The following is a 25946-nucleotide window of genomic DNA, read 5'->3' as shown; positions in this document are numbered from 1 at the left end:
AGGTTGAGCCACCGGCCCAAAGTTGCACAGCCAGTAAATGGGAAACAGGAATTTGACTTCCATCTTCCTGACTCTGCTGACTTCTACTGGCTGCTTGCGGTAGGACCTCAGTAGCTGGGTTGTGATTGAACCAGCTGATAGGGAGGCAGACCCAGCTGTGTGTCTGGGGCGTGTTGTTCAACCTCTCTGGGCCTCAGTTTCCTCATCTGTACAATGGGCACAGTACCCACCTCTCAGGACCATGGTGAGGATTGATCGTGGTGCCAGCAGGATGCCTGGCACATGGTAGGTATGTCTCAGTGTTTACCACCTCCCACTCCCTCCCAGCTCCGTGGGGTATAGATGCTTCGGGACACAGGTGGGCACACGCATGCCCCAAGCAGAGACCCGGACTGGGAAGGGGAAGGAAACTGCCGTCATGCCCAGCCCCTGCCCCCGCTGACCCGTTGGGCTCACACTGGACACACGAAAGGCATTCCAGAAGCTCTGTGGATGTCTGCTCAACGGCTCTGCTCAGTATTGCTTGCTGTGTGCCCTTGACAAATCACTGCCCTTCTCTGAACCTTCATTGCTTATCCATAGAATAGAGTAACAACCCCACACTCTTGGGGTGGGTTGAGGATCCAGCGAGGTAGCCTGAGGATGTGCCCGCGTGAGGCCTGGCATGGTCAGCTCCCTGCTCTTCCCTGCCTTTGCCACTCGTTCATCACCTGTGGGGTGTTTGTCTCCCCCCTGGGGCCCCACGCGCTTTGTGAGGGGGGGCCCTGAGGGTGAACTGGTGTGGGTGCTGCAAGGCTGCTGATGCTGGAGGATGAGGAGCATGATGGGAACTGACCCCTGGCTGGTTGGGGAAGACCATGGAGGGCAGGAGAAAGGGGGTGCCCAGGGTCCAGTCCCCCAAAGACCTTCCCTAGCATCTGATCAGTTTGAACCTCTGGGAGAAGGGCAGAGTTCTTCAGTCGGGCGATGGGAGAAGGGCATTCCAGGCCGCACCTGGTGTGAGGGGGGAGCTGGATTCGGAGAAAACCAACTGGCTGCTCAGGGGGCCCCCCAGTCTGTCAGGGGAGGTGGCGAATCTCCACGCTGACAGTGAGTTCTCCTCTTGGCTTCTCCGCAGGACATATGTGAGGACCCCCGCCTTTTTGTGGACGGCATCAGCTCCCACGACCTGCACCAGGGCCAAGTGGGCAACTGTTGGTTTGTGGCGGCCTGCTCGTCACTCGCCTCCCGGGAGTCACTGTGGCAAAAGGTGAGGTGTGGGGTGGGGCCCTCACCGCTTGGACAGGGGAGGTGCAGCCTGAACTTGCAGAGGTGACTTTATGAACACTTGTGCAGGGGTGGGGCGCGGGGTGACACCAGGGCTCCCGGCATTGGCTGAGCAGCAGAATCACCTTTCCCTCACCTGCCAGCTGAGGATCCCCAGGCCTAGGTGCTGGCAAGCTGTGTGGCTCCCAGGGGCCTTCGGATGTGTCCCCACCTGACATGTGGGGGCCCACAGTGTCCCCGTAGCCACTTGGTGGAATATTCACGTGTGAAATGTGGAAGCGACCTGAATCATGTGCGGTGTGGAGACACCAGTCATTGGGGTTCAGGAGACCCCCTGCCAGTACCTGCTGTCGAGACTTGGCCAGTCCTTGCCCTTACCTTGGCCTCAGTTTCCTCACTTGGTCAGCAGGAGTGGTTCAGATGATTTTGTTTCGTGATTCTTGGTTCCAAGCACCGATGTTCTCGAGCGGCACCAAGAGTTTAGGCTGGGAAGAACTGGCTCTCTCGTGACGCTCCGCCCGCTTGTGACAGCACTCGGCAGTGCAGCCCCTTACCCCCACACTGCACGGTCCCTTCTTGGGGAGGCAGGGCTGCTGGAGTAGACGCTGGAGTGCTGGTCTCTGAAGAGTAATCAGCTGGGACTGCATCCTGGGTTCCCGTGTCAGCAGATACAGGTCGTTGCCCCTTGCTCACCCCTGCCCTTCCTGCTCTTCCTACGAGGAAATGGCGGCAGGGCTGACCAGCTCCGGGCACCACGGCCTTATGGCTTGGGTTGGAGCCCCTACCTCGCCATGTGGTCGCTATTAGCTCCGGTTACTCATCCGGAAAACCAGGATATGAGGGTAGCTCCCTCTCAGGGAGTTTGTTAGGGCAAAACGAGATACTGTTCTCAGGGTGCAGTGCTCAGGGAATGGTGTCTGCATCGCCAGTGTTATGGTAATTAATATTCGTAGAACATAATGGGTATTCCCAGGCAAGCAGGGACCAAGGAGCAGTGCGTTTGTTTTTATTGTCTGTGGCGTCCCTCAGCCATCAGAGGGAGCTGTGCCCTTAGCCGAGGCTGGGACTGTCGCAGGTGCTCTATTTTCGTGTCTTCTGGACGGGAGTGTGACCTTTCAAAGCCACCCTGGGGTGGGTATTCCTGGAGCCTGGCTCCTGATGGTCTGTAGGGACACAGGTGCTGTAGGGCCCTCAGCAAAGGCCACTGCTGAAGCCTGTAGACATGGGTAGTTGTAAGATGTCCACGTTGGGAGGGCCTCAGAGAGCCACATGTGGGATCGTTTCACTGGGGTTGGGGCTCAGTGCTGTTCGCTGGGTATAGAGCTATCCTTGCCCCCCTGATTCCAGGCTCCAACCCCCTTCTCTGAGCCCAGAGCAAGGTCCTCCTGCCTCTGAGCCCACCCCTAGTTTGGTCAGGGCTCCGTCTGGGGCTGGAGGTGGCACACAGGAATCCTTCAGGGCTGGCCCTATACTTCCCACCTGCCCTATAATCACCTGTTTACCTGTGGTCTCCCTTCTTGAGATGAGCTCCCCCTGGGCAAAGCTGGCCCAAATACATCTTGTCGGTGAGCCCAGCAGGAGCCTGGCACAGAGAATGCTCAAGAAAGTTTTGAGAGCAGAGCCCTTCTTCAATTTGTTGGACCCAGCTACTGGCCAGCAGCCCCACAGCCCGCTTTCCTACCCTGTGTCTCGTGGGGCCAGAGCCTGACCCGCTGTGTCCCCTCCTGGGGAATGGGCTCTCTAGCCATTGTAGGCAGGAGCCTCAGCTTGCTGTGTGCTCTGTCCTGGGCCTGGCCTTAGGCAGTGCCCTGGGGCAGCTCCCCATCTAGTGAGTGGAGGAAGGGGCCCCAGACCCACAGGCGGGAGGTCTGTCATCCATGCTGTGGCAGGTCTGTGTTCATCTCTGGGCTGAAGGTTCCTCCTGCAGGATGTCAGGGCACCGGGCCTGGCTGGTCTCGAGCCTTCAAGGGCCAGGAGGCAGATCTGCAGGAGCTTGAGTCCCCAGGGGGCTGGAGCAGAGCAAAGTGCTCCTGGCTAATTGCACTCTGCCTCCGGGTGCTGTTGTGGTGACAGCTCCCGGGTCCTAGAAGGAGGCAGGAGGCCCTGGAGAGCTTATTACTGTGCCTTGCCTCCCCTCCTGTCCCTGCTGACAGGGCCCTGTTTGTTGTCACCCCTCACTTTAGGGCACGTTACCCTGCAGGGCCTCCCCTGCCCCACCCTGTTTCCTCCATGGAACAGGGGTGCTCGGCCTGAGCTGCACCCCTGCTCCCCCCAGCCTCCTCACTCTGGGGATGCCTAACCTCACATGCTGCTGCATCGTGCCCTCAACACCCGTACCCCCTCCTCCAGGAAGCCACCCCCTTACCTCTAGTTCTTGGTGCAGCCTGGGGCTGGCGGGCACAGGATTTGAAACCAGCCAGGCCTGGGTGTGATTCTGGCTTGGGTCCATGTCGTTACATGCCATCGGGCAGGTCAGGTTCCTACCCCTTGCCTTGGTGTCAGCCTGACCTTTCTAGTCCCCAGGGTTGTAGGAGGAAGAAAGAGCCTGTTGGTGGGGGGGGGGAAACCTGTGGCATTTCACGGCAATTTACACGTGTTAAATCCTCCTCCCTGCCCCACCTCTGTGTGCCCCGCCTGTTTCTCTGTTCTGTGATGCACCCCTTGGCAGTGGGCCTCCGCCTCCTATGGGATCCCTGGTAGGGGCATAATGGTCTCCTCACCTTGACTATACATTCTCTGAGGGTGGGACAGTGGGCTTTCGGGTGACCAGGTTTTGTGGACCAGAAATCAGGATGTGACAGTGGGACAGGGCATCTGCTATCAAGCGTGACCTGGCCCAAGCCAGACCCAAGGTCCTTTGTGAGCTCACCTCCCCCAGAGTCTGGTGCAGTCCAAGGCCTGATCCCTGCCCCTAGCCTCTCTGGCCGGAGGAGAGGAAGAGAGCAGAGAGAAAGTGAGGGCCTGGATGTCTGAGAGGGGAGTGTTGGGGGGTGGCCGGTCCTGGGGCTCGGCCTGGGAGAGGCACCTGGTGGCAGGGCTTGGGCTCTTTTTTAGTTCTATTTAAAATGGTTCCCATCCCACCCCTGCCCCTGTTACATGTGCATTTCATGCCCTTTAGCTTCATGGCAGGTCACTCATCCCAGTTTAACTGAGCACCAGCTATGCCCCGAGCACCATTCTAGGTACCGGGGACAGAAGGTTTGAATAAATACAACGTTGCTTAAGGTTTTCTTTAGCCAGAAACAGCCAGCGTTAAAGGGGTTACTGTAGTTCCTTCTCGTCAGTTTTTCCAGTTGGGGTTAAAGGGGTGTTTGTTTTGTTTTTCAGTATGTAGTTTTGCAATCACATATGCAACTTGGTCACTTGCTTTTCTCCTGCGTTCATCCCTATGCGAGGCTTTAGTGGGTCTTCCCAAGGTGTCCGGGGGCGGAGCAGAGATCTGTGGATGGCAGTGGGCCCAGCCCCACCTGCAGCCTCCTGCCCCCTTCCTCTCCTCCCTTCCCACTCGGGCCTTCCTCACCTCTCGCCGCCCCTCCCTCCTGCCCTGTGTGTCTGAGGCCCAGACGACTTCCACCTTCAGCCTCCTCTGGTGGGTCGGTAACCCGGCCAGGCTGAGACCAGGCTCTCCCCAGGGTCCCCACCAGTAGATACTGAACGCCTCCCCCAGCATCCCACAGGTCCAGAGATGGGGCTGGCATCCTCTCTTTCCTCAGTGCTGCTTCCAGACCGCACCCTCCACTTGTAAACCTCTCCAGGCTTATGCCATTTGCTCCCTACGCTCCACAGCGACCCAGCTGCCACCCAGGCACCGAGGGCTCGGCACCACCAATTCCCCAGCCTTTTCCACCCCGAATACTGCTGTGTCCCAGGGATTCCTCTGCCCGTGCGGCTGGCACCCCGCCCTCACCATCCCAGCCTCAGATCCTGTCTGTATCCCCATCAGCCTTCACCCTCAGCCGCCCTCACCTTCCAGGCATCTCCCTCATCCTGCACTTTGACACACACCTGCCCCCAAACCTCATTTTTGGCTTCAGTCATGTCTCTGTTCTCTCCCATCTACGCAGATGTCTTCCTCTGGTCGACCTTGGCCCCTAACATATCAGTTCTCTTATCAGTGTTATTTATTCATTATTCATTCAACAAGCATTTTCCCAGGACCTCCTGTGTGGCATGCTCTGTTCTGGGTGCTGGCTTACTTTAACAGTAATTCCTCAGCCGTGTTGCTCCCTGCAGCTAGAAAGGTTCTGTGAGGGTCAGGCAGTTTGACTTCTTGCATTCTCTCGAATACCCTCGGGGAATTGCCACCAGCGACCCCCAGAGCTGACCTCAGGGCTCGAGGTGTTATCTTAACAGGACCAGATGCTCTGTCTCCCTTGGTGACCTTGGTGACACTCTTGTTCATGTAGCCCAAGATCCCACTGGCTGATTTAGCCTCCATCTAGCAGTGGTCTGTGCTTGTGGTCCACTAGACCCTTCAGATTGTTTTCAGCTCTTAACACTTTGGCCTGTGCCTCTGTCCTCTTTTCTGCGTGTGGCATGTCATGGCACCTTCCCCTCTCCCCTACCCCGCTCCCAGATGCACTCACGTATTCCACATCTTCCATTGACCGGAACGTAATAGCTGAACCGATTCCACCTCAGGCACTGGAGATAGGGACGTTTGTCAGATTGTTCCTCAGCCTCAAGTCTCCCGGGGGAGACTGAGGCTTGATATAGGTGGAATAAGTGGTGGGATTCTAGTGGGAGGAGACCTGGGCGTGGGGCTGCCGTGGGGTGCAGCGTGGAGGCAGGGCCGGCAGGCAGGAATCACGTGGGTCAGTGATTCTCCAAGCACCGTCCCTGGACCGGCCGCATCAGCATCACCCGGGAGGCTGGTCGAAGTGCAGATTCCTAGGCCTTGTCCGCCCAGTTAAGTCAGAAGCGCTGGGTCTGGAGCCCAGCAATCGTGTTTCAGTCCTGCAGCTGATTCTGATGACCTCTGAAGTTTGGGAACAGGGGTTTAGGTCAGAGATGGTGGTGGCCAGGCCAGTCCTGGTAGTGGGGCTGGGGGGAGGGTTCTCAGGGACCCTGGGAATGGGATCGAAGGCCTTGGGGGTTGAGTGTGGAGTGGTGAGGGTGACTCTGGGTCAGAGTGGCTACAGGGTTTGTCTAGGGTGACTTTACATCTCAAATCAGTAGGCCTCTCCTTCCTTGCTCCCCCCTACCCTCCTGCCAGGGTGTCCCCAGTAAAGCCTCTCTCCTTACACTGAGCGGCTGCTCCCCACCTCCCGCCCCTTCTTTCTGCCCCACGCAGCCTCCCTCCTTCACAAACGAGCGCTCCCAGCCCTTCCCTGGGAGTCAGGTAGTCGGGGCGGTTACCACAGCAAGTGACATCAGCAGTCTGGTCCCCGAGGAGCCCGGCCGCCTCCCGCCTGCCTGCAGTGCCTGTGTTACGGCCTCTTTGAGGCGTAGAGAGGAGGCGTTTGGGGACTCCCACCCCCATTTTGAGGGTTGGGCAGGGCCGGGAAGGGCCAGTGGCCAAGAGGGGAGGGGACGGGGGAGGGCGGAGGGGTAGGTGGGGCGTCTTTGGTGGCCTCTCGCCCTGGCAGCGAGGCCCCGGCACACCGGGCTCCCAGACGGCGGAGGAACAGCAGCACCTGGGCATGGCGGAGGACGGGCCCAAGCCACCGCAGCTCAACATGCCCCTGGTCCTGGACCACAACCTGACCAGGCAGATGCGGCTGCGTGTGGAGAGCCTGAAGCAGCGCGGGGAGAAGCGCCAGGACGGCGAGAAGCTGCTGCGGCCGGCCGAGTCCGTGTACCGCCTTGACTTCATCCAGCAGCAGAAGCTGCAGTTTGAGCGCTGGGACGTCGTGCTGGACAAGCCGGGCAAGGTCACCATCACGGGTACCTCCCAGAACTGGACGCCCGACCTCACCAACCTCATGACGCGCCAGCTGCTGGACCCTGCTGCCATCTTCTGGCACAAGGAGGACTCGGACACCATGGATTGGAATGAGGCCGATGCCCTGGAGTTCGGGGAGCGCCTGTCGGACCTGGCCAAGATCCGCAAGGTCATGTACTTCCTCATCGCCTTCAGCGAGGGCCTGGAACCCGCCAACCTCAAGGCCTCCGTGGTCTTTAACCAGCTCTGACGGCAGCTGCTCGCTGCTGCCCCCTCCCCGTGCCAGCCCTGCCCGTGCCCCCTGCCCCGAGGCGTGTGTTTGAGGACGTTCTTCTAGCTGCTGGCCTGTACTCAGCTCGCCCGGGACCCCCTGAGCCTGTGTCCTTCCTCCTCTCCTCTCCATGGTGCTGGCGCTCCTGCTCACGGGAGGAAGACGCAAAGGACTTGTAGTCTAGAAGCTGGACCGGTGGCTGCTGCTTCTGCTGTAGACCATGAAGCCTGGTTGACCTTGTGTGGGCAGATGGAGGGGGCCGAGTGCATTTATTTTCTCTCTGCTTCGCTGTCCGGACAGAGACTCAAAGAGACCGAGAGAGACAGACATAGACACACAGAAAGAGAGATCCAAGTTCCCCGCCATCGGGCTTCCTCTGGAGATGGGAGATGGGGAGACTGACGACAGAGCGGCCTCCTTGGGGAATCCACACATGGGCATTTGGTACCCTCCTGGCGACAGAAGTCCAGAGGTGAACACTCAGCCTGAGGACCCAGGAAGGCACTTACTCCTGGCCCGGGCCTGGTGTGGTCCCATGATGCCCCAGGGGCCTCGGGACTTCAGGCAGGGTTGCTGCGGGGCTTGATTTGGGCAGTGGGGAGTGACTGGCAGGCTAGCAGCTATGCTTGCCAACTCTTGCTCTTTGGAGAATGACTTCAGGAGGGAGAAGTGACAGGGAGAGGACATATAACATATTACAGAGGGATGTCTCTATCTGTACTTGTGCGTATGTATTGAGAGAGAGCACGCTATATTCATAAGGCTACATTCTCGAGTCTGTACCTGCCCTGTGTGCAAGTCTGATTTTAGATGGTCTATTATGTAGTTGCCCAGCTGGTTTGCGGGTGGCCCTTAGCAGGGGCTTGGCCAAGATGGCCTTGGGGAGGGGGGCCCCCTGAGCTGAGAGCCTGTGAGGTTCATACAATGAAGTGGGGAACAGTATAGTGAAGGGGTCTCCCTCTGCCTGGGGAAGCTGGATAGCTGGGAGCTCTGGAGCAGGAGACAGTAGATTCTTTGCTGGGATGTCAGGTTTCTTCCAGGTTCCCGGGCAGGGAAGGCACAGGCCCAGTGAGCCTTCTTTGAGGGAGGGGCAGGCCTGGCTGGCACCTCAGGAAGTGACCCCAACACCCTGTCTCCAGGCCAGCCCTGGTTTGTTCTTGTCAGAAACAGGCCCATTTTCCTCACGAAGCAGAGCCATCGAGGGCTGCAGGACCCTGTGAACAGACACCCCGAGAGATAGAGGCTGAGAGCCATCCCAGTGGCTGGGGCTGCTGGGAGGGCGAGCCCCCACTCTGGAAATGTGCAAAGAGGAGCAGGTATTGGAGTTGGGATTCTTTTCTTTTTTTTTCTTAAGTTTTATTTATTTGGAGAGGGAAAGAGTACACAAGTGTGGGAGGGGCAGAGAGAGAGGGAGAGAGAGAATCCCAAGCAGGCTCTGCACTGTCAGCACAGAGCCCGACGCAGGGCTAGAGCCCGTGAACCGTGAGATCGTGACCTGAGCCGAAATCGGATGCTTCATGACTGAGCCACCCACGCGTCCCTTGGGATTCTTTAGGTGGGAATTGGCTGTGGTCGTTTCTGACTTTCAGCTCTGGGGCCTGAAGTCCCAGCAATGCCTGCCTGCCTTCTCTGCTGACAACCAGGGGAGTCCAGACCCCTGGAGATGGCGCTGCCCTTTGCCTTTTTGCCGCTCTGGGGACCCTCATGGTGCAGACTACCTGTACCCCCACTCTGCCCTACCGTATCCACCCCATGCGCTGCGTGTCCCCAATAAAGCCTCTATTCCCCTGCCTCGCGGTGTGCAGTCTCTCACCGCGAGCCACCCCCACCGCTTCAGGAGCTCTGACAGCCCTCTTCAGTCCCTTCATAGCCCTGAGCGCCCCTCTGGGGCCTTCTCCCACATTCCCATACCCGCCCTGCGGCTTTCAGAGATGAGGCCTAGAGCAGTCAAGTGACTGGGCCAAGGTCAGACATCAGGATGGAGTTTGGAGACATGTCTCCCGACACCCAACCAGGTACCAACACCCCTGAGAGTTTTTTCTCCAGAGGCCCCAGACCAGCTTCTGTACGGGACGTGGAGAGAGCCATGCTGGGGCCCCAGGGAGGCGGCATCTGGTCCTCAGCAGGTGGGGCCCAAAGGGGATGGGTGGGGATGCACCAAGCCACGCACAATCTCCCTCCCTTGTAGGGTGGCTGGGTGGGGGCGGATGGGACAGGGAGTGGCAGGGGTGGGGGGGGTGGTGAGACCTAGGCTTGGGTTTCACTGAGCCTCTGTCATCCATTTAATACAAGTCCATCGGGCAGCCCCTGCCCTGATGACCAGATAAGACACCACCTTAGTGCCCCACTTGACCCTTCATTAGGACTCTGTCCCCTTGTCATCTGTCTGGAGCTCACTCGTTTTGGGGCAGAGACAAAGAGGCCCAGAGGATGAGGTCACTTGCCCAAAGTCACAGAAGGTATGGAGGGGCCAAAGGAGGGGTACATGTGTGCACCAGACTTTCTGGCCCCCTGGAAGGGGCGGGGACGGTGCCCCCACCCCTCCTGAGGGCCCAGGCCCTGGCAAGGCCAGCTTCTTCCCAGTGACCACGGTCAGGTCCTGCTTCAGGGGCCACACTTGGGGTTTTGCTGGGGAATGACCTTCACTTTGAAATGCTCCCCGCAGCCAGGTCTCACATCCCCACCCTGCACCCTGGAGCCCTCCCCGGGTCATCTGTGGCCACCTTGTTTCTCTTCCCCAAGCCCTGCCCTTCCAGCCACAGCCTCCATCCACTCCCAAAGATGCCTCTGGAAGGGGTGGGGGCAACGGAACCCAGTCCTTCCACCCCTATTCTCCTCCCCGGCAGAGACAAGACTGGGTCAGGAGGAGTGCAGTGGACGGGAAATGAGGACCCATTTTCCATGGAACCCACAAGAACACAGAATGAAGACACTTGCCGTTTCCTGACCATCGCCACCCCCCCGCCCCCGCCAGGCAGTGTGTGCAGTGGTGAGGGGCCTGCCACTGACCACCTGTGACCCTGGGCAGCCTCTCTGAGCCTGTTTCCTCGTCTGTTGGCAGGAGTTAATGACAGTGCCTCCTTGTAGGGCCCGTATGAAGCTTAAATGAGTTAGTAAAGCACTCAGAGCCCCTCATGAGCTGGTACACGACGCCCTCTCTCCGTTTGCTCATTGTTACTCTCCCAGTCACTGTAGACACATGGTCTCACTTTTCAGTTATTCTGAGAGGAGTGTCAGGACAACCTGTGTACAGAGGAGGAGCACAGAGTTCAGAGAGGTGAAGGGAGTTGCCTGATGTAACACAGCAGCCCAGTGCTTCTGGGAGCAGACAGTGTGGGGAGGGATGGGCAGGGGCCAGGCCTGGCTCTGGTTGGAGAGTGGACAGGAGGGTGTGGATTCTTCTCCGACACTGTCACCAGGCTCAGGATGGGCACAGCTGAGGGGATCTTTAGCCCTTACAATGTAGCAGGGAGCCCAGCAGGGGCGAGGGGGGGGGGTGCTGCCTCAAGGCTGGGGTCCCATGAAGGTCTCTGAGGGCAGCTGAGCGTCTGGCTGTGCCCTGTGAACAGGAAACCCTGGGCCCCTGCAGGTGCATCACCTCCTGCTTTCCGGCTGGCGAACGATGTGGCTCTGCTCTCCCAAGGGTGTGGGGGGGAGGGGGGCAAACTTCCTGGCCTCGTCCGGTCATGGCATCTGAAACTCGGGAATTTGAGACTCTTGGAATCAGAAGCTGCGAACTGAGGAACCAGGAACCTTCTGGTTTGGGGACTCCCCTCACCTGACTCGGGTAACACAGGAAGCCCCACTGTAGCCTGACAGCCTGCAGCCCTGCTGGCCTTTTACAGAAATGCTCCCAGTTAGCCCTCTGGGGTCGCAGGCAGAAATCTGTGAAAAGCTCCTTCCCTGTGCGCCCCCCCCCCACACACACAAACACACACTGACATTGACATTCTCTCTCTCTCTCTCTCTCTCTCTCTCTCTCTCTCACACACACACACACACACACACTGACATTGACATTCTCTCTCTTTCTCTCTCTCTCACACACACACACACAAACACACACACAAACACACTGACATTGACATTCTCTCTCTCTCTCTCTCTCTCTCACACACACACAAACACACACACACAAACACACACTGACATTGACATTCTCTCTCTCTTTCTCTCTCACACACACACACACACACACACACACACACACACTGGTGCTCACACACATGCATGCTGTGTGCACCCAAATACACTGACCGTCATGCACTTGCACATTCACACCTGCGTGTCTCATGGCTCAGTCCCAGGAGGATTTGAGCCTGGAGTGCTCCAGGCACCAGGGCATCAGGGGGTGCTGTGGCACACCCGTCGCCTGAGGTTTCTGGGCTGATTCTGTAGTGGTGCCAGGGGGCCTACGAATCCCACACAGTCCTTTCCTTGCTGCTGGGTCAGCCCAAGTAAGTGCCGTGACCCCTCAAGCCTCTCTTTTCCCATCTGCGCAGGGGGCTGCTGCTGATGTTTCTCCTCTTGGGAGGCTTGACCAGGTACCTGAGGTCCGTGCCAGTCCCAAAGTTTGCAGATTGTTGTGTGAGTGCACGTGATTGTCCCGCATACCCCAGTGGGGATGACCCCTCACATGTGCACAGCCCTCCACGGTTAAGGCAGCACCTCTGAGGCCACTGTCCATTTTGATTTGCTTTTCTTTCTTTTTGTTTTTAATTTTTTTAATGTTTGTTTATTTTTGAGAGAGACAGAGCGTGAGCGGGGGAGGGGCAGAGAGAAGAGGGAGACACAGAATCGGAAGCAGGCTCCAGGCTCCGAGCTGTCAGCACAGAGCCCGATGCAGGGCTCGAACTCATGAACCGTGAGATCATGACCCGAGCTGAAGTCGGACCCTCAACTGACTGAGCCACCCAGGCGCCCCCATTTTGTTTTTCACATCAGCCCTGGAGTAGGGTAGGCAGATGCCTACACTGAGGCTCAGAGCGGTGGCCTAGTCGGAACCTAAGTCTTTGCCGTGCACCGTGATTGGCAGTGTGTCCGTAGTGGGTACAAGGTCACCAGCCGGTCAGGGCTCTGCTGTGGCTGGCACTTGGAGACTTTCCTTCCAGAAAGACTTGGCCGGCTGTGGAGCTGGGCCAGGCCCTATGCTGGGTGGGGTGCTGGGTGGGTGGGGGAGATCTGGGTGTGAATGGAGCTCAGCTTTGCCCTCCAGAAGCTCCCTTCCCAGGATCAGGGAAAGAGCCTGCGGGAGCACCAGGCCTGGAGACCCCTGCAGGCTGCTGCTGAGCTAGCCCCTGAGGGACAAGGATTGGGACAGTACTGGCAGAGGGAGCCACATGAGCAGAGCCGAGGTGGCCTGAAGCAGCGTGTGTGTAGATTTCCATGGGGCCCGAGGGAGGCAAGTGTTCAGGGCGAGCCTGAGAGTCAGCGGAGCCCCAGGGCTGTGAATGCCAGGCTGAGGAGCTGGTGGCCGTGGAGATGGGGCATTTCACTTGGGAGGAGAGAGATGTCTTCATGTGCTCCCTCGTACCCATCCCTCGGCCTCAACAATTGTCAGCTGGCAGCCGGTCTTGTTTCCTCTTATTCCCTCCCACGCCCTCCAGGCAGCTTCCCATTTCATCTGTAAATATTTCTGGATGCATCTCTGAATGATCAGGAGTCCTCAAAAACAAAAACAAACAAAAAAAAAACAAAGCTCTGTAACCATAATCCTATAACACAACTCAAATAATTCTACGATACTTCCTTCATAGCGTCAAATACCCAGTAAGTGTTTTGGTTTCCAATTTCTGCCATAAACGTGTATATGTTTTATGCTTTGCTGGAATCAGATCCAAACGAAGGTCCGCGACTCCAATGGTTTGTTTCCCTTCATCTTTTATTGTTTTCCTTGAGATTTCTTTGCTGAAGCCACCTGGCCTGTCGAGTTTCCAACTATCTAGATTTTGCTGCCTTTGTTTTTGTGGCAGTGTTTAACATGTTCTCTGTGCCATACATTTCCCGCAAAGGACTGACCCCTAGAGGCTCGATAAGGGTCAGGTCCAAGTTTTTTGGCATGACTGCTTCATAGGAGACATTGTGTGCTTCTCTCACAGGGCCCGAGATATCTAGTTGTCTCTGTTTTTTGTGATAGGAGAAGCCACCAACGACCATTGCTAAATCCATTATTTGTCGGTGGTAAAATAGTAGGAGTCTAATATTCTAATTTCGTCCTCATTTCGTAGCTGCAACTCACCTCCAGATATACACCTCCCTTCCTCTGTTGGTTACCCTGTGGTACAGTCTGTATAGAAAAAGTGGGATAAATCCTGATTCTTGCCCTTAATTTTCCAGTTGTTAAAAAAAAATGAGTCTATTTCCCAGCTGTTCTCCAATAGTGACTAATTATTTGTAAGTATCACTGTGGTCTCATAGATTGGAACATATTTGATGTGTTTTCATCCATTGCAGTAATCATCCTTACCGAAGCTGAGATTGGCCCCTCTTTGGCCAGTGGGAGCCTCTTTAGGTTGGTTCCTGAATCCTTTGATGTGGCCCCAGGGTTTTGCTTGCTTCCTCGATTCCTGGGATGACTGGATGTGGTGTGCAAGGGTTTGTGTGCCCGTGAGAGCACACCTTCCTGGACAGTCTCCTCCCTCTCACTCAGTACCCTGCTGGCAGCAGAGGGGTTGTGGGGGTAAGAAGCTGGCCATGCTGGGCCCACTGGCCATGACGTAGGAGGGGAAATTGAGGCCCACAGGGATCCCTAACTCAGGATCTGCAGGCCCTAGAGCCTCATTAGCTGCTTCCCGAGCCCCAGAGGGCCCAGAGCCAAGCCCTGGGTTTGGCTAATGATCCCTCTGCATCCCCAGAAGTACCTCCCAGCGCCCTGTGAGGGCTCCTCTTCCTCCCTCCCCCGGCCCCACACAGTCCAGAGCTTTCAGAGCAGGGAGGAGTGGAGGAGGGTGCACTGGCCAGGCCAGTGAGCTCAGCTTCGGATTCCCTATCCCTCTGTGCCCTCGGGCAGCTCCTCGTTCCTCAGCCTTTCCGTCTGTGCAGTGGGGATGATAACCCATCCTGCAGGTGCCCCATTTTTGATACAGCTTTCTGTCCTGAGCGCAAAGTGGGAGAGGGCGCCGGGGGGCTGGGGCAGAGGCTGGCCTGGGAGGTTTCAGAAAGGACACAGAATTGACTGAAAATGGACCAGCCAGGATAGAGCCTTTTCTGGGTTGCAGACACTGTAGAGGGCCCTGAAACCCTGAGTGTGAGTCCTGCCTCCCTCACCAGTGCCCACGGGCAACATTGTGCCAGCAACTTCCCATAGTATTGCCTCAAAAGGTAGCGATAAAGGTCAGGGGCAACAGAGAGAAAGGTGTGCCTGGCACCGGGCCGGGCTCCGTGGATGGCAGTGCGCCTCTCACTGTGGTTGGCATTTTCATTTTCTTGGTCTCCAGTGTCTCGCAAGGGACCATTTGTCTTCGCCAACATCCTTGTTGATGGTAAGAGGTTTGTAAACAAAAGCCTTCTTAATGAGCGTGGGGGTTGGGGAGTGGTTTTTGGCAGAAGAATCTGGTCTGGGCCTTGGGATTTACGGCCGTCTGCGGCATCTCTGGCTCCTCAGCCTGGATGCCTGGGTGCCCACCCCCATGCCTGAGGGTGGTTTTCTTCCAGAAGGGGCTGCCTCTGGTCGCAGTGGGTTCAGCCCCACTTGGTCCCAGGCTGGGCAGGGCCGGCAAGTCAGCCTGGCTTGAGGGTGACAGGCTTTCCCTCCTGTGCCCACCTCCCGCTGCCCAGATGTGCCGGGTCTGCTTGGGGGACGCCCACAGCCAGCTGTCAAGACACCTGCTGGGAAGCGGCTTCTGGCCCTGCAGGGTCGGGCCCACCTTTTCCTTCTGTCCATGCTCCCCCATGCTCCCCCTGTCAGCCTCAGCATTTGCCTCTCCCACCAGACTAAGAGCCTCCTGAGGGCAGGGACCATGTCTGATGTGTCCGGGTCCTCGGTGTCAGCACAGACCCAGTGCAGAGCGGTCCACAGGTCACAGGTCTGAACCCTGGCTTCCAACAGTCTGCCTGACTCCAGAGAATGTGTGTTTTCTAGCTGTGTGACCCTGGCCAAGTTACTTGCCCTCTCTGAGCTTTAGTTTTCTTAGCTGTAGAGGAGGGATGGATGATTATCCTGCAGGGTTATCCTGCAGGGTTATCCTGCAGATTAAACTGGGATAAGCCATGGCAGTCCTGGGTATGGCACCTGGCATGTCCGAGATGTTCCATAAATACTATTGTCAGAGACCCACTCAATGCCTATGAACTTTTTCACTCGGTTAACACGTGTGTATTAAGTATTATGTCTGGGCCAGGTCCTGGACCATGTATGTGCTGGGCATATACCAGTGACAAAACCTGATGCATCCCATGCTTTTAGAGAGCTAACATTTCAGTGAGAGTAACAGAATTGAACGCAGTGTCACACAGTTGTTTAATTATAATTGTGGTAATGGTCTCTGAGAAGAAGTGCCAGAAATGGACCGACAGGGGTCCTGGCCTATAGTCTGAAGAGTCAAGGAGAGCTTCCTGGAAGAGGAGGTGGACCCTAAAGGGCAAGTGAGATCAGCTGGGTGAAGAAGAGAAGGAAGAGCAGGTGCGAAGTTTCCGAGCAGAGGAAGAGCCTGGAGCAGGAGAAAACGGGGGTGGGGGTGGGTAAGGGGTTAGAAAAGCCAGCCTTGGAGCTGGGGGTGGGGCAGCGTACATTAAGGGTTTGGAGGTCACCTCCTAGAAAGGCGACGTGATCAGAAAGATTACTGTGCTGCTGTGTAGGGTGAGGGCACAGGTGGTTGTTGATGCCACAGGTTATAGTGTTCTGGGACGAGGAGATGGGGTCTGGGCCAGCGTGGTGCTGGGGACAGAGAGGAGAAGGAGTTTAGCAGAATGTAGGAGCTCCGAGTGGCCTCACTGGCTGGAAAGAGGGAACGGGAGGAGGCCGATGTGGCCGCCTGCTTCTGGCCGGTGCTGGACGGGGCGGTGGCGGCACCCTTCACCAGATAGGAACCGGAATTGGTGTAATAGATTTCTGAGTGCTGGAGGGTGCACAGGGAGCCCCGAGGAAGGGAAGGGGAAGCCCAGAGTGACAGCCTCCAACCACTGTAGAAAAGGGAAGCTGAGGCCCAGAGAGGAGAAGGGTTCGCCCAAGTCCCACACTGGTTCGTGGCAGAGATGAGACCTGAACCCAGTATTCCTTTCTATTTTGACTCCCTCGAGGCATGGACCCCCATTCCTCAGGAAGCCAGATATGACCGTCATTGCGTTCCTGTCCTGTCCTCCTCCCCATCCAGGTCATCCCAGACTGGAAGGAGCAGGAGTGGGACCCTGAGAAACCCAGTGCCTACGCGGGCATCTTCCACTTTCACTTCTGGCGCTTTGGGGAGTGGGTGGACGTGGTCATTGATGATCGACTGCCCACGGTCAACAACCAGCTCATCTACTGCCACTCCAACTCCCGCAGCGAGTTCTGGTGCGCCCTGGTGGAGAAGGCCTATGCCAAGTAGGTGCTGGTAGGGTCGGTGGGCAGGTGGCCAGGCTGGGGCGGCTCACCTTGTGGGCTCCACCTGGGTGCTGCTCTAGCCGGGGAGCCCAGGGCACGGCCAGCGGAGCATACTCTGTGGCAGGTGAAGGTCTGGGACCTGGTGTCCAGTCCCCAAAAACCAACCCACAAAGGGAGGAATGGTTCCTCCTTGTTCTAGCTGAGAGGGCAGAGCCAGGGCTCACATTCAGGTCGGTGGTTTTTCCCCAAAGATGCAAGCCACCCAGCCCTCCCTGGCAGCCTTGCGGAGGATGTGATATCTCAGAGCCAGGGCTGGTCGTAGTGGGTGGGCCCTCCCCGCCGGCTGGGCTCCCCTTCGTCCACTCATCCGTCTTCCTGACTGATTGTCCATCCATTCTGTCTCCACTGACCCCTCCTCCTGTTCTGTGCCAGGCCCTGGGTCCCCAGCAAGGGCACAAGCAGAGGTTTGCTGAGCTTTGGAGGGCTTTGGGGCAGAGAGACCTGCTCAGGCCCCTGCAGGCCTGGAGCAGGAGGGCCAATGGGGTCAGAGACCAGCCTACCAGCCCTGTTGAGAATCCTTCCCTGGTTCCTCCTCCCAGGCCCATTGGTTGGTCTCCTTGGACTGTGTGTGTGTGTGTGTGTGTGTGTGTGTGTGTGTGTAAAGGAAAAAGGAAAACAACAGCTCCCAACATCAAAAACAAACTTAAGGGGTGCCTGGGTGGCTCAGTCAGTTGAGTGTTGATTCTTGATCTCGGCTCAGGTCTTGATCTCACAGTTCGTGAGATTGAGTCCCATGTTGGGCTCTGCACTGACCGAGTGGAGCCTGCTTGGGGTTCTCTGTTTCCTTCTCTCTCTCTGCTCCTCCCCACTCATGCACTTTCTCTGTCTCTTTCTCTCTCTCAAAATAAATAAAGTTAAAAAAAAAACAAAAAACCTCAAGGAAACACATTGACACATTCCATTTTCAGTCCTAAGAAAGGAAAACCCGCCCCCTGGTGGTCACTGAGTCTCCATGGTCCTAGGTGCAGACCCCTCTCCCAATCCGTGAGAGCCACTTAGTAGGCTTGCTCGTATTTAGGTAGCAGTTTTATTAATTTTTTTTTATTGTGGTAAAATATAGAAGGTATGGAAATCCAGGCAGAAGGTAATAAAAGTCACCTGTATACTCCTGCATATTCTTTTGGGCCCCTCTGCTCCCTTTCCCTGTTTGAGGCCACCTGAGTTAACCAGGCCTCCTCCCCCTTCAGGAAACTTGGCTGCCCTCCCCTCAAGCCCCTGCCCCCACTCCTGTCTCCCTCCCTGCGCTCCCTGCATCCTCTCCACACCTCCCCGCTCCCTCCCAATAGCAACTCGTATTTATTTATTTATTTATTTATTTATTTATTTATTTATTCATGAATGAGACAGAGAGAACGAGAACCAGTGGGAGGTGGGTAGAGGGAGAGGGAAAGAGAGAATCTTAAGCAGGATCCATGCTCAGCGTGGAGCCCGACACAGGGCTCAATCCCACGACCCTGGGATCATGACCTGAGCTGAAATCAAGAGTTGGATGCTCAATCGACTGAGCCATGCAGGTGCCCCCACCAGCAACTTTTAATATCTTTGATGCCTCTTTTTGTTTATAGGTTACCGTCCAAAGCCTGTGTTGCTGCTTTGTGGGCCTGGATTTTCAACTTATGTAATCTGTTTTGTTATATGTCCCATTCAGCTGCTCACATCCACATTCAGCACTGCCTTTAAGACCCCAACCCTTTCCCTAACATTTAAAGAAGAAGCCACAGTTGTGGCCCTAGCACCTGAGATGTTGCACATAGTAGATGCTTAATGTTTTTTATTTTTTATTTTTATTTGTGATTTTTTTTTTTTTTTTTTTTTTTTAGTAATCTCTACACCCAACACGGGGCTTGAACTCACAACCCCGAGATCAAGAGTTACATGCTCTTCCACCTGAGCCAGCCAGGCACACCCCGATGCTTAATGTTTTTTAAATAAATTATTGCATACATTTGAAACATCATTGAAATCCAGCTGTATTGTTTTTTCAAAAGTAACAAGCTAACAATAGTATTTTGCCTGCTGTAGGAATTCCTTTACAAGGCTTCATTCAATGGCTACCTCATATCCCAGAGCACAGAGGCAAAATTAGTTTTTATTTTTTTTTAATGTTTTCTTTATTTTTGAGAGAGAGAGCTTGCACAAGTGGGGGAGAGGCATAGAGAAAGGGGGGACAGAAACTGGCTCTGCACTGACAGCAGAGAGCCTGATGCTGGGCTCAAACTCATGAGATCATGACCTGAGCTGAAGTCGGATGCTTAACTGACTGAGCCACCCAGGCACCCACAGCAGCATTAGTTTTTTTTTTTTTAATGTTTATTTATTTTTGAGAGAGAGAGAGAGAGTGAGAGTGTGAGCAGCGGGGGAGCAGAGAGAGAAGGAGACACAGAATCCGAAGCAGGCTCCAGGCTCTGAGCTGTCAGCACAGAGCCTGACGCGGGGCTTGAACTCACGGACCGCGAGATCATGACCTGAGCCGAAGTCAGACGCTTAATCGACTGCGCCACCCAGGCGCCCCTTTTTTACCTTTTTTTTTTTTTTTTAAATTTTTTTTCAACGTTTTTTATTTATTTTTGGGACAGAGAGAGACACAGCATGAACAGGGGAGGGGCAGAGAGAGAGAGAGAGACACAGAATCGGAAACAGGCTCTAGGCTCCGAGCCATCAGCCCAGAGCCTGACGCGGGGCTCGAACTCACGGACCGCGAGATCGTGACCTGGCTGAAGTCGGACGCTTAACCGACTGCGCCACCCAGGCGCCCCTTTTTTACCTTTTTTTAAAAATTTAATGTTTATTTATTTTTGAGAGAGAGAGAGAGAGAGCGTGCGCGCACAAGTTGGGGAGGGGCAGAGAGAGAGGGAGACACAGAATCCGAAGCAGGCTCCAGGCTCTGAGCTGTCAGCACAGAGCTTCACGAGAGGGCTTGAACTCACGAATCGTAAGATCATGACCCAAGCTGACTTTGGACACCCAATGACCTGAGCCACTCAGGTGTCCCTAACAGCAGCATTAGTTTTTAAAGTCAATTCCCTGTTGTTAGACATTTAGGTGATTTCTAGTTTTACGTTGTTATAAATAACGTTAATTATTTATAATTGATGTTTCAAAAGATACGTGAGTTTTTAATACTTTTGAGAAGAATTGCTCAGTTTCTGGACAGTTAAGTGTTGGAGACAGACCGCTAGGGCTAAGGAGAATTTACGTGATAAAACGGGGTGGTTCAGGGAGACAAACGCTGGCCTGGGAGCCAGAGACCGGGATTTCAGTGTTGGCTCTGCCGTGACCTGCTGTGTGACCTTAGTTTGCTTGACCTCTCTGAGTCCCCCAGATCTCCCCTGTAAGGCGAGGGTTTTAGACAGGTTGGGGAGCATGAGCGGGGAATTCTTTCCACATTGCTCCCCAGGCTGGCGGGCTGTTACCAGGCCCTGGATGGAGGCAACACGGCGGATGCGCTGGTGGACTTCACAGGTGGCGTTTCCGAGCCCATCGACCTGACTGAGGGTGGCTTTGCCAACGATGAGGCCAAGAGGAACCAGCTCTTTGAGCGTGTGTTGAAGGTGCACAGCCGAGGAGGCCTCATCAGTGCCTCCATCAAGGTGAGAACACAGAGGCAGCCCTCCCCATCATCAGCCCTTACTGGGGTGTCCCAGGCAGAGCCCCTGCACAGACTAGCTCATAATCTGGACGTTCAGCCTCATGGGTGGAGGGGAGCAGCTGGAGCGTGCAGCCCCCTCCCCGGTGCTGGGCAGCACGAGCTGTAGGTCCCTTGCCCTGACCCCCTACACTATGAAATACCTTGCTATTTGACCAGCATCCCCCTTTTACGGGCATCTTGTATTGGGGCAGTAGGTGTCTGTGCATCTGAGGGTCCCTTAGTCAGGGTCGCTACAAGGCGACTGGAAGAGGGGAGGGAGACTCTGCTCCTGGCACAGGCCCAGGTGCCTCAGGAGGATTGTCTTATTTCATCGACTGCTTTTATTTCAGGTGGGGGAGCTGGGGCTCAGTGCAGGCACCAGTGGTGGGTCCGTAGTCTGGCTCTCTGGAAAAAGAAAAAGCCCTGCTTTGTAGCGTTTGCTGATTTCTTTGGCGTAAATGCTCCCACCATGTTGATTTCAAGCTAATGTTTTAACAGTTGCACAACTGAGCCTGTGCCAGTTAATGCCAATGCACTCCTGGGCCACCCCACTTTAGCTGCCCCATGGGGGCTTTGTGCACACGGAGCCCACCCGCCTCCCTTTGTGTGGGGCTGCCATTCCTTCCCTGTCCTATAGAGGGTGGTGTAGGCACACACCATCCCTGCCCCTCCAGCTGGAGCCTGACCAGACCCTGCCTCTCTGGGCAACTGTGTCCTCCTGCAGGCAGTGACAGCAGCAGACATGGAGGCCCGCCTGGCATGTGGCCTGGTGAAGGGACATGCATATGCCATCACTGATGTGCGCAAGGTGCGCCTGGGCCACGGCCTGCTGGCCTTCTTCAAGTCGGAGAAGCTGGACATGATCCGCCTGCGTAATCCTTGGGGCGAGCGGGAATGGAACGGGCCCTGGAGTGACACGTGAGGCCCGGGGATGGGGGTGCGGGCACAGGGCAGACCCCAGGTGGGTGGGCCCCAGTATGAGAGCTTGGGCAAGGACAAAGGTGGGTTTCCTAGACGAGGTGACACCCAGGCTGGGCCTTGAAGGATATGGGAGGAGGATGACCTTGGGAGACTTACTTTGCAGTGGGCACGTGTGTGGGGGTGGGTGGGGGGTGGATTCTGCAGGGAAGAGACCTGGAAGTAGGGATAAGCTGATTCCTGTAGAGGACAGAGAACCCAGTCTGGCGATGACTGGGAAAGAAAGCAGGGAGGGAGGCCACCAGGGGTGAGAATGGGGGTGACTGCTCTGTGTTTGGCTCATGGCCCTGGTGAGGTGAGGACCGGAGCCAGGCCCCTGGTGAAGGAGCCCCCTTCCTTGAAGGTCATCCTGTCCTTCCCCCGCCAGCCTGCAGCCTTGTTCTCAGACCTCCAGCCCCTGGCATGGTGGCAACCCACGCTTACCAGACAGGCTTTTTGGAGACGGGCTGGGCCTGGCCCTGGGTGCCCCCAGCTATACCCACACTGATGGAGGCCTGGTTCTGGGCTGTCCCTCGGGCCTCCTCTCCCTTGCCAGGGTGGCCCTGGTGGGGTCCCTCCTCTTACACTCCTCCCTCTTCCCTCCCAGCTCAGAGGAGTGGCAGAAAGTGAGCAAGAGTGAGCGGGAAAAGATGGGGGTGACCGTGCAGGATGACGGGGAGTTCTGGTGAGTGTGTCCGTGCCCCACGCGGGCGTCCAGGGCTGGGGGGGGCGCCTCCTGTAGCAGGGAGCACCAGATGGAGGGAGGCAGATGCCTCACCACCAACTTGCTCTGTGGCCTAGGACAAATCATGCCTGTTTGCTTCTCTGTGAAATGAGTTGGGCAGTAATGGGCCCGTTCATCCCCGTAGTCCCCAGTACCAACCTCCAGGGACCCTGCGCTGCTCCAGCACGCAGGCTGGGCCCTCAACAAGTAGGCCAGGATGCCGGCAGATGGGGATACGCGAGGCAGGGGTAACCCTGGCAGCCTGATTGCCGAGAGCTGCCGAGAGCAGCTGGGGAAGAGAGGCCTCTTGGAGTGGCTGCCTCCTAAGCTGGGCCCCAGGGTCAGGGGAGCCCTTGGTGGGCAAGGAGAGAGACCCAGCCCAGTCAAGAGAGTACGCTTAGGTTTGAGAAGAGGGAGTTCAGGGAGGCCAGGGAGGTGAGGGGAGCTAGGGGGGCACGTGGGTTGGGGTTGGGCTGGGAAGATGGGAGCAGCCTAGCTTAATACTGTTGCCGATTGTCACAGCTAGTCTTTGTTGGCTCCCGTCTGCCGGGAGTTGTACTGCGTGCTTTTACTGCATTACTTAATTCCCACGCTACCTCTGTGAGGTGGGCAGCTGTTGTTAGGTTCATTCCCATTTTACAAATCAGGAAACTGAGGCCAGAAGAGATGTGAAGGGGCCAAGTGACGCCACCTCCACACTCACTCCCGTGTGGGTCGTGCTTCAGAGCACACAGGGTGAGTAGGCGGGTGGCCAGCCAGGGGGACCTGCCCAGCCTCGCCCCCTGCCACACCCAGGATGACCTTCGAGGACGTGTGCCGATACTTCACCGACATTATCAAGTGCCGTGTGATCAATACGTCTTACCTGAGCATCCACAAGACATGGGAGGAGGCCCGGCTGCGTGGCGCCTGGACGCGGCATGAGGACCCCCGGAAGAACCGCAGCGGGGGCTGCATCAATCACAAGGACACCTTCTTTCAGAACCCGCAAGTGAGTGTTTTCGGGGCCCCTACTCCGCCCCTTGGGCAGCCACGGGGGCCGTCGCCACTGCCCTGCATGGGCTCCTGCATGACCTTGGGTATATCCCTGATCCCCGTGGGCGTCTGTGCACCTGTCTGCATAGTGGGGGTTGGGTGGGTGTGTTCGGATGGTCCTGGGCAACCTGCAGATGGTAAAGGTGAGGAAGCTCGTCCAGAATTACAAGGACATATAGAGGGAGGCTGAGCTGAAGGCTCGAACCCCTTGTTTCCACACACACGGTGCTCTCCTTCCAGGGGAACTTGGCCGGATTGGCTCTTCCTCAGGGAGGACCTCTCCCCTGCGCCTCGTTTGTTAGGACCCTGGCAAATGTTTACCTTCATTTGGCACCGACTGCGTGTGGACTCAGAGCTGAGCATCCGTGATCTGACAGAGTCCCCCCGCCCCTCAGGCAGCGTAGGCAGCGTAGGCCCATCTCACAGATGAGGGACTGAGGCCCAGAGAGGTGCTGTGACTCACCTGGACTCACACGTGGAACTGAGGCCCGGCTCTGGGCCAGCTTCCAGGAGCCAGCAAGCCTGTCTCCGGCCCGGTCTCACTGCCGTGTCTCTCTTCCCTGACCTTCTCTGCAGTACATCTTTGATGTCAAGAAGCCAGAAGATGAAGTGCTGATCTGCATCCAGCAGCGGCCCAAACAGTCTACCCGCCGGGATGGCAAGGGTGAAAATCTGGCCATTGGCTTTGACATCTACAAGGTGAGGCCAGCTGGGACCCCTGCTCTGGGTGAGGAGAGCGAGGGAGCTGGATTTTAGGCCACCTTGGCGTGGGGGAGAACACTCTAGAATACTCTGGCCACTGACATCATCCCTGCCATTCTGGCCACCATGGCCGATGCCATGGGCATGCTGTGGCGTGAGCCCTATTTGGAACACCCACAGAGGCCCAGCCTGCCTGGGGTCAGTGGCCATGGAAGCCCTCAGCCTGATTTCCTCCTGCCACAGACCCACTGGCTATTTGGTGGATGGGAAGGTGGTCAGGGCCAGGCCCTGGGAGGCCCCCGCTGCTCCCTCCCTCAGGCCTCTGGGTCCCCCTGAGGTGGACGCCTTGCTGGGCCCTGGGAGGAAGCATCTTGGGCAGAGCCAGGTGGGCTTGCCGCTGGCCGCTCCCCCTGGCCTGGGACCCGAGGCCCTCCTCGTGTTGCGACACCTGGTATGTGATGGCACTTGGCATAGCGGGATGCCACGGGCCTGCCAGACACCGAGAACCTCGGGAAATCACGTGGACGTGCTGGGCACGTGGTCGGAGTTGAGCCCCTGCATTTGAGGCGCTCAGTCCCATCATGACACTTTGTTCGTGTCCTTGGGTTGGTACATCCATTGCGTGCTGAGGTGTTGTGACTTTGACATGTCGTGACCTAAAGTGACATGGCTGTAGCTTATCATGCCACTCGTTCCAGGAGTTGTCTGGCATGTCCTGGCAGCTGGTGATGTCATCTCCTGGCCACGTGCTGTGTTGTGGGCAGATAGTGACACGGCCGCTGTTACCAGGGGGCTGCCCGTTGCCCCCCTCCTCCTAACGGCTTTACTGAGATGTAACTCACATACTATGCAGTTCACTCATTTAAAGTGTGCAGTGACCTTTAGCACGTTTGTAGGGTTGTGCGGCTGTCACCAGTCGATTCTAGAACGTTTTCATCACCCCAGAAGGGAAGCTCACACCCTTTAGCCGGCACCACTCAGTGCCGTCCGGCTCCCTGCCACCATCCACCCCCGAGCCTTAGGCAAGCACTCGTCTACTGCTGTCTCTTTACTTGCCTTTTCTGGGCATTTCGTGTAAATGGATCAGGTCGCTCTTCTCACGGCAGCGAGGGCGCGATGTGCGACGGAGGTGGGGGGACCAGGGGCTCCGTGCGGACCAGCCTCCCCGCTCCCCACAGGTGGAGGAGAACCGTGAGTACCGCATGCACGGTCTGCAGCACAGGGCCGCCAGCTCCATCTACATCAACTCGCGCAGCGTCTTCCTGCGGACGGACCAGCCCGAGGGCCGCTATGTCATCATCCCCACCACCTTCGAACCAGGCCACACTGGCGAGTTCCTCCTCCGGGTCTTCACTGACGTGCCCTCCAACTGCCGGTGCGTGGGGGGCTGGCTCAGGGCCGGGGCTGGAAGGGCCGGATTCCATAGCAGGCTGACCCAGAATCTGCAGAGACGTTGAGGGTCTGCCCGAGGCGTGGAGCCCAGACCTCCAGCCTCCCTGGGCTGACGTGAGCACCCACGTCCTTCCCCTCCTTCCCCTGCTCCTCTGTCCCAGCCTCTCTCGGCTACATAAAGGGGCAGTATTTCATATGTGCATAGCACTTCACAGTTTACAAAGCTTTTGCTCTCTTCATTTACTTTTCCTGGACCCCAAGCGGGGGCCTGACCTTTCCATTTTACAGATCAGAATTGGGGATCGAGGTTTGGGGTGGGGGTGGTTTCCAAGGTCACGACCCCAGTGGTCGAGTTGGCCTAGGCGGACTGCTAGAGCCATCCCCTCCCTGCTGGGGTGCAGGCCCCGTGAGCCCCCACACTGTCCTCCTACCCTGGTAGTCAGCCCCGATTCAGTGCTCCTTGCACACAGTGCAGACCTGGGAGGCAGCACGTGTGGTGGGCTCTGG

General features: G+C 56.8%; 2 protein-coding genes across 4 annotated transcripts in view; both read left to right on the top strand.

Annotated features, from left to right (window-relative positions):
• CAPN5 (calpain 5) overlaps positions 1-25946 on the top strand; it is a 53138-nt gene that overhangs the window by 22439 nt on the left and 4753 nt on the right. For all 3 annotated transcript variants that reach the window (XM_030331693.1, XM_030331694.1, XM_030331695.1), the window contains exons 3-10: positions 1118-1249; positions 16733-16941; positions 20399-20591; positions 21354-21547; positions 22194-22271; positions 23106-23301; positions 23922-24044; positions 25226-25422. In XM_030331693.1, the coding sequence (XP_030187553.1) occupies positions 1118-1249; positions 16733-16941; positions 20399-20591; positions 21354-21547; positions 22194-22271; positions 23106-23301; positions 23922-24044; positions 25226-25422 (1322 nt within the window). The remainder of the gene's footprint in view (positions 1-1117; positions 1250-16732; positions 16942-20398; positions 20592-21353; positions 21548-22193; positions 22272-23105; positions 23302-23921; positions 24045-25225; positions 25423-25946) is intronic.
• Positions 6834-8549, top strand: LOC115524916 (olfactory marker protein). Its single transcript, XM_030331696.1, has one exon. It carries the CDS (start codon positions 6909-6911, stop codon positions 7398-7400), a length of 492 nt encoding a protein of 163 aa, XP_030187556.1. The 5' UTR covers positions 6834-6908; the 3' UTR covers positions 7401-8549.

This window comes from Lynx canadensis, chromosome D1 (genome assembly GCF_007474595.2).
Source record: "Lynx canadensis isolate LIC74 chromosome D1, mLynCan4.pri.v2, whole genome shotgun sequence".
Classification (NCBI taxonomy): Eukaryota; Metazoa; Chordata; class Mammalia; order Carnivora; family Felidae; genus Lynx; species Lynx canadensis.
The sequence above is the reverse complement of the archived record's forward strand: the minus strand, read 5'-3'. Positions and strand labels throughout refer to the sequence as shown.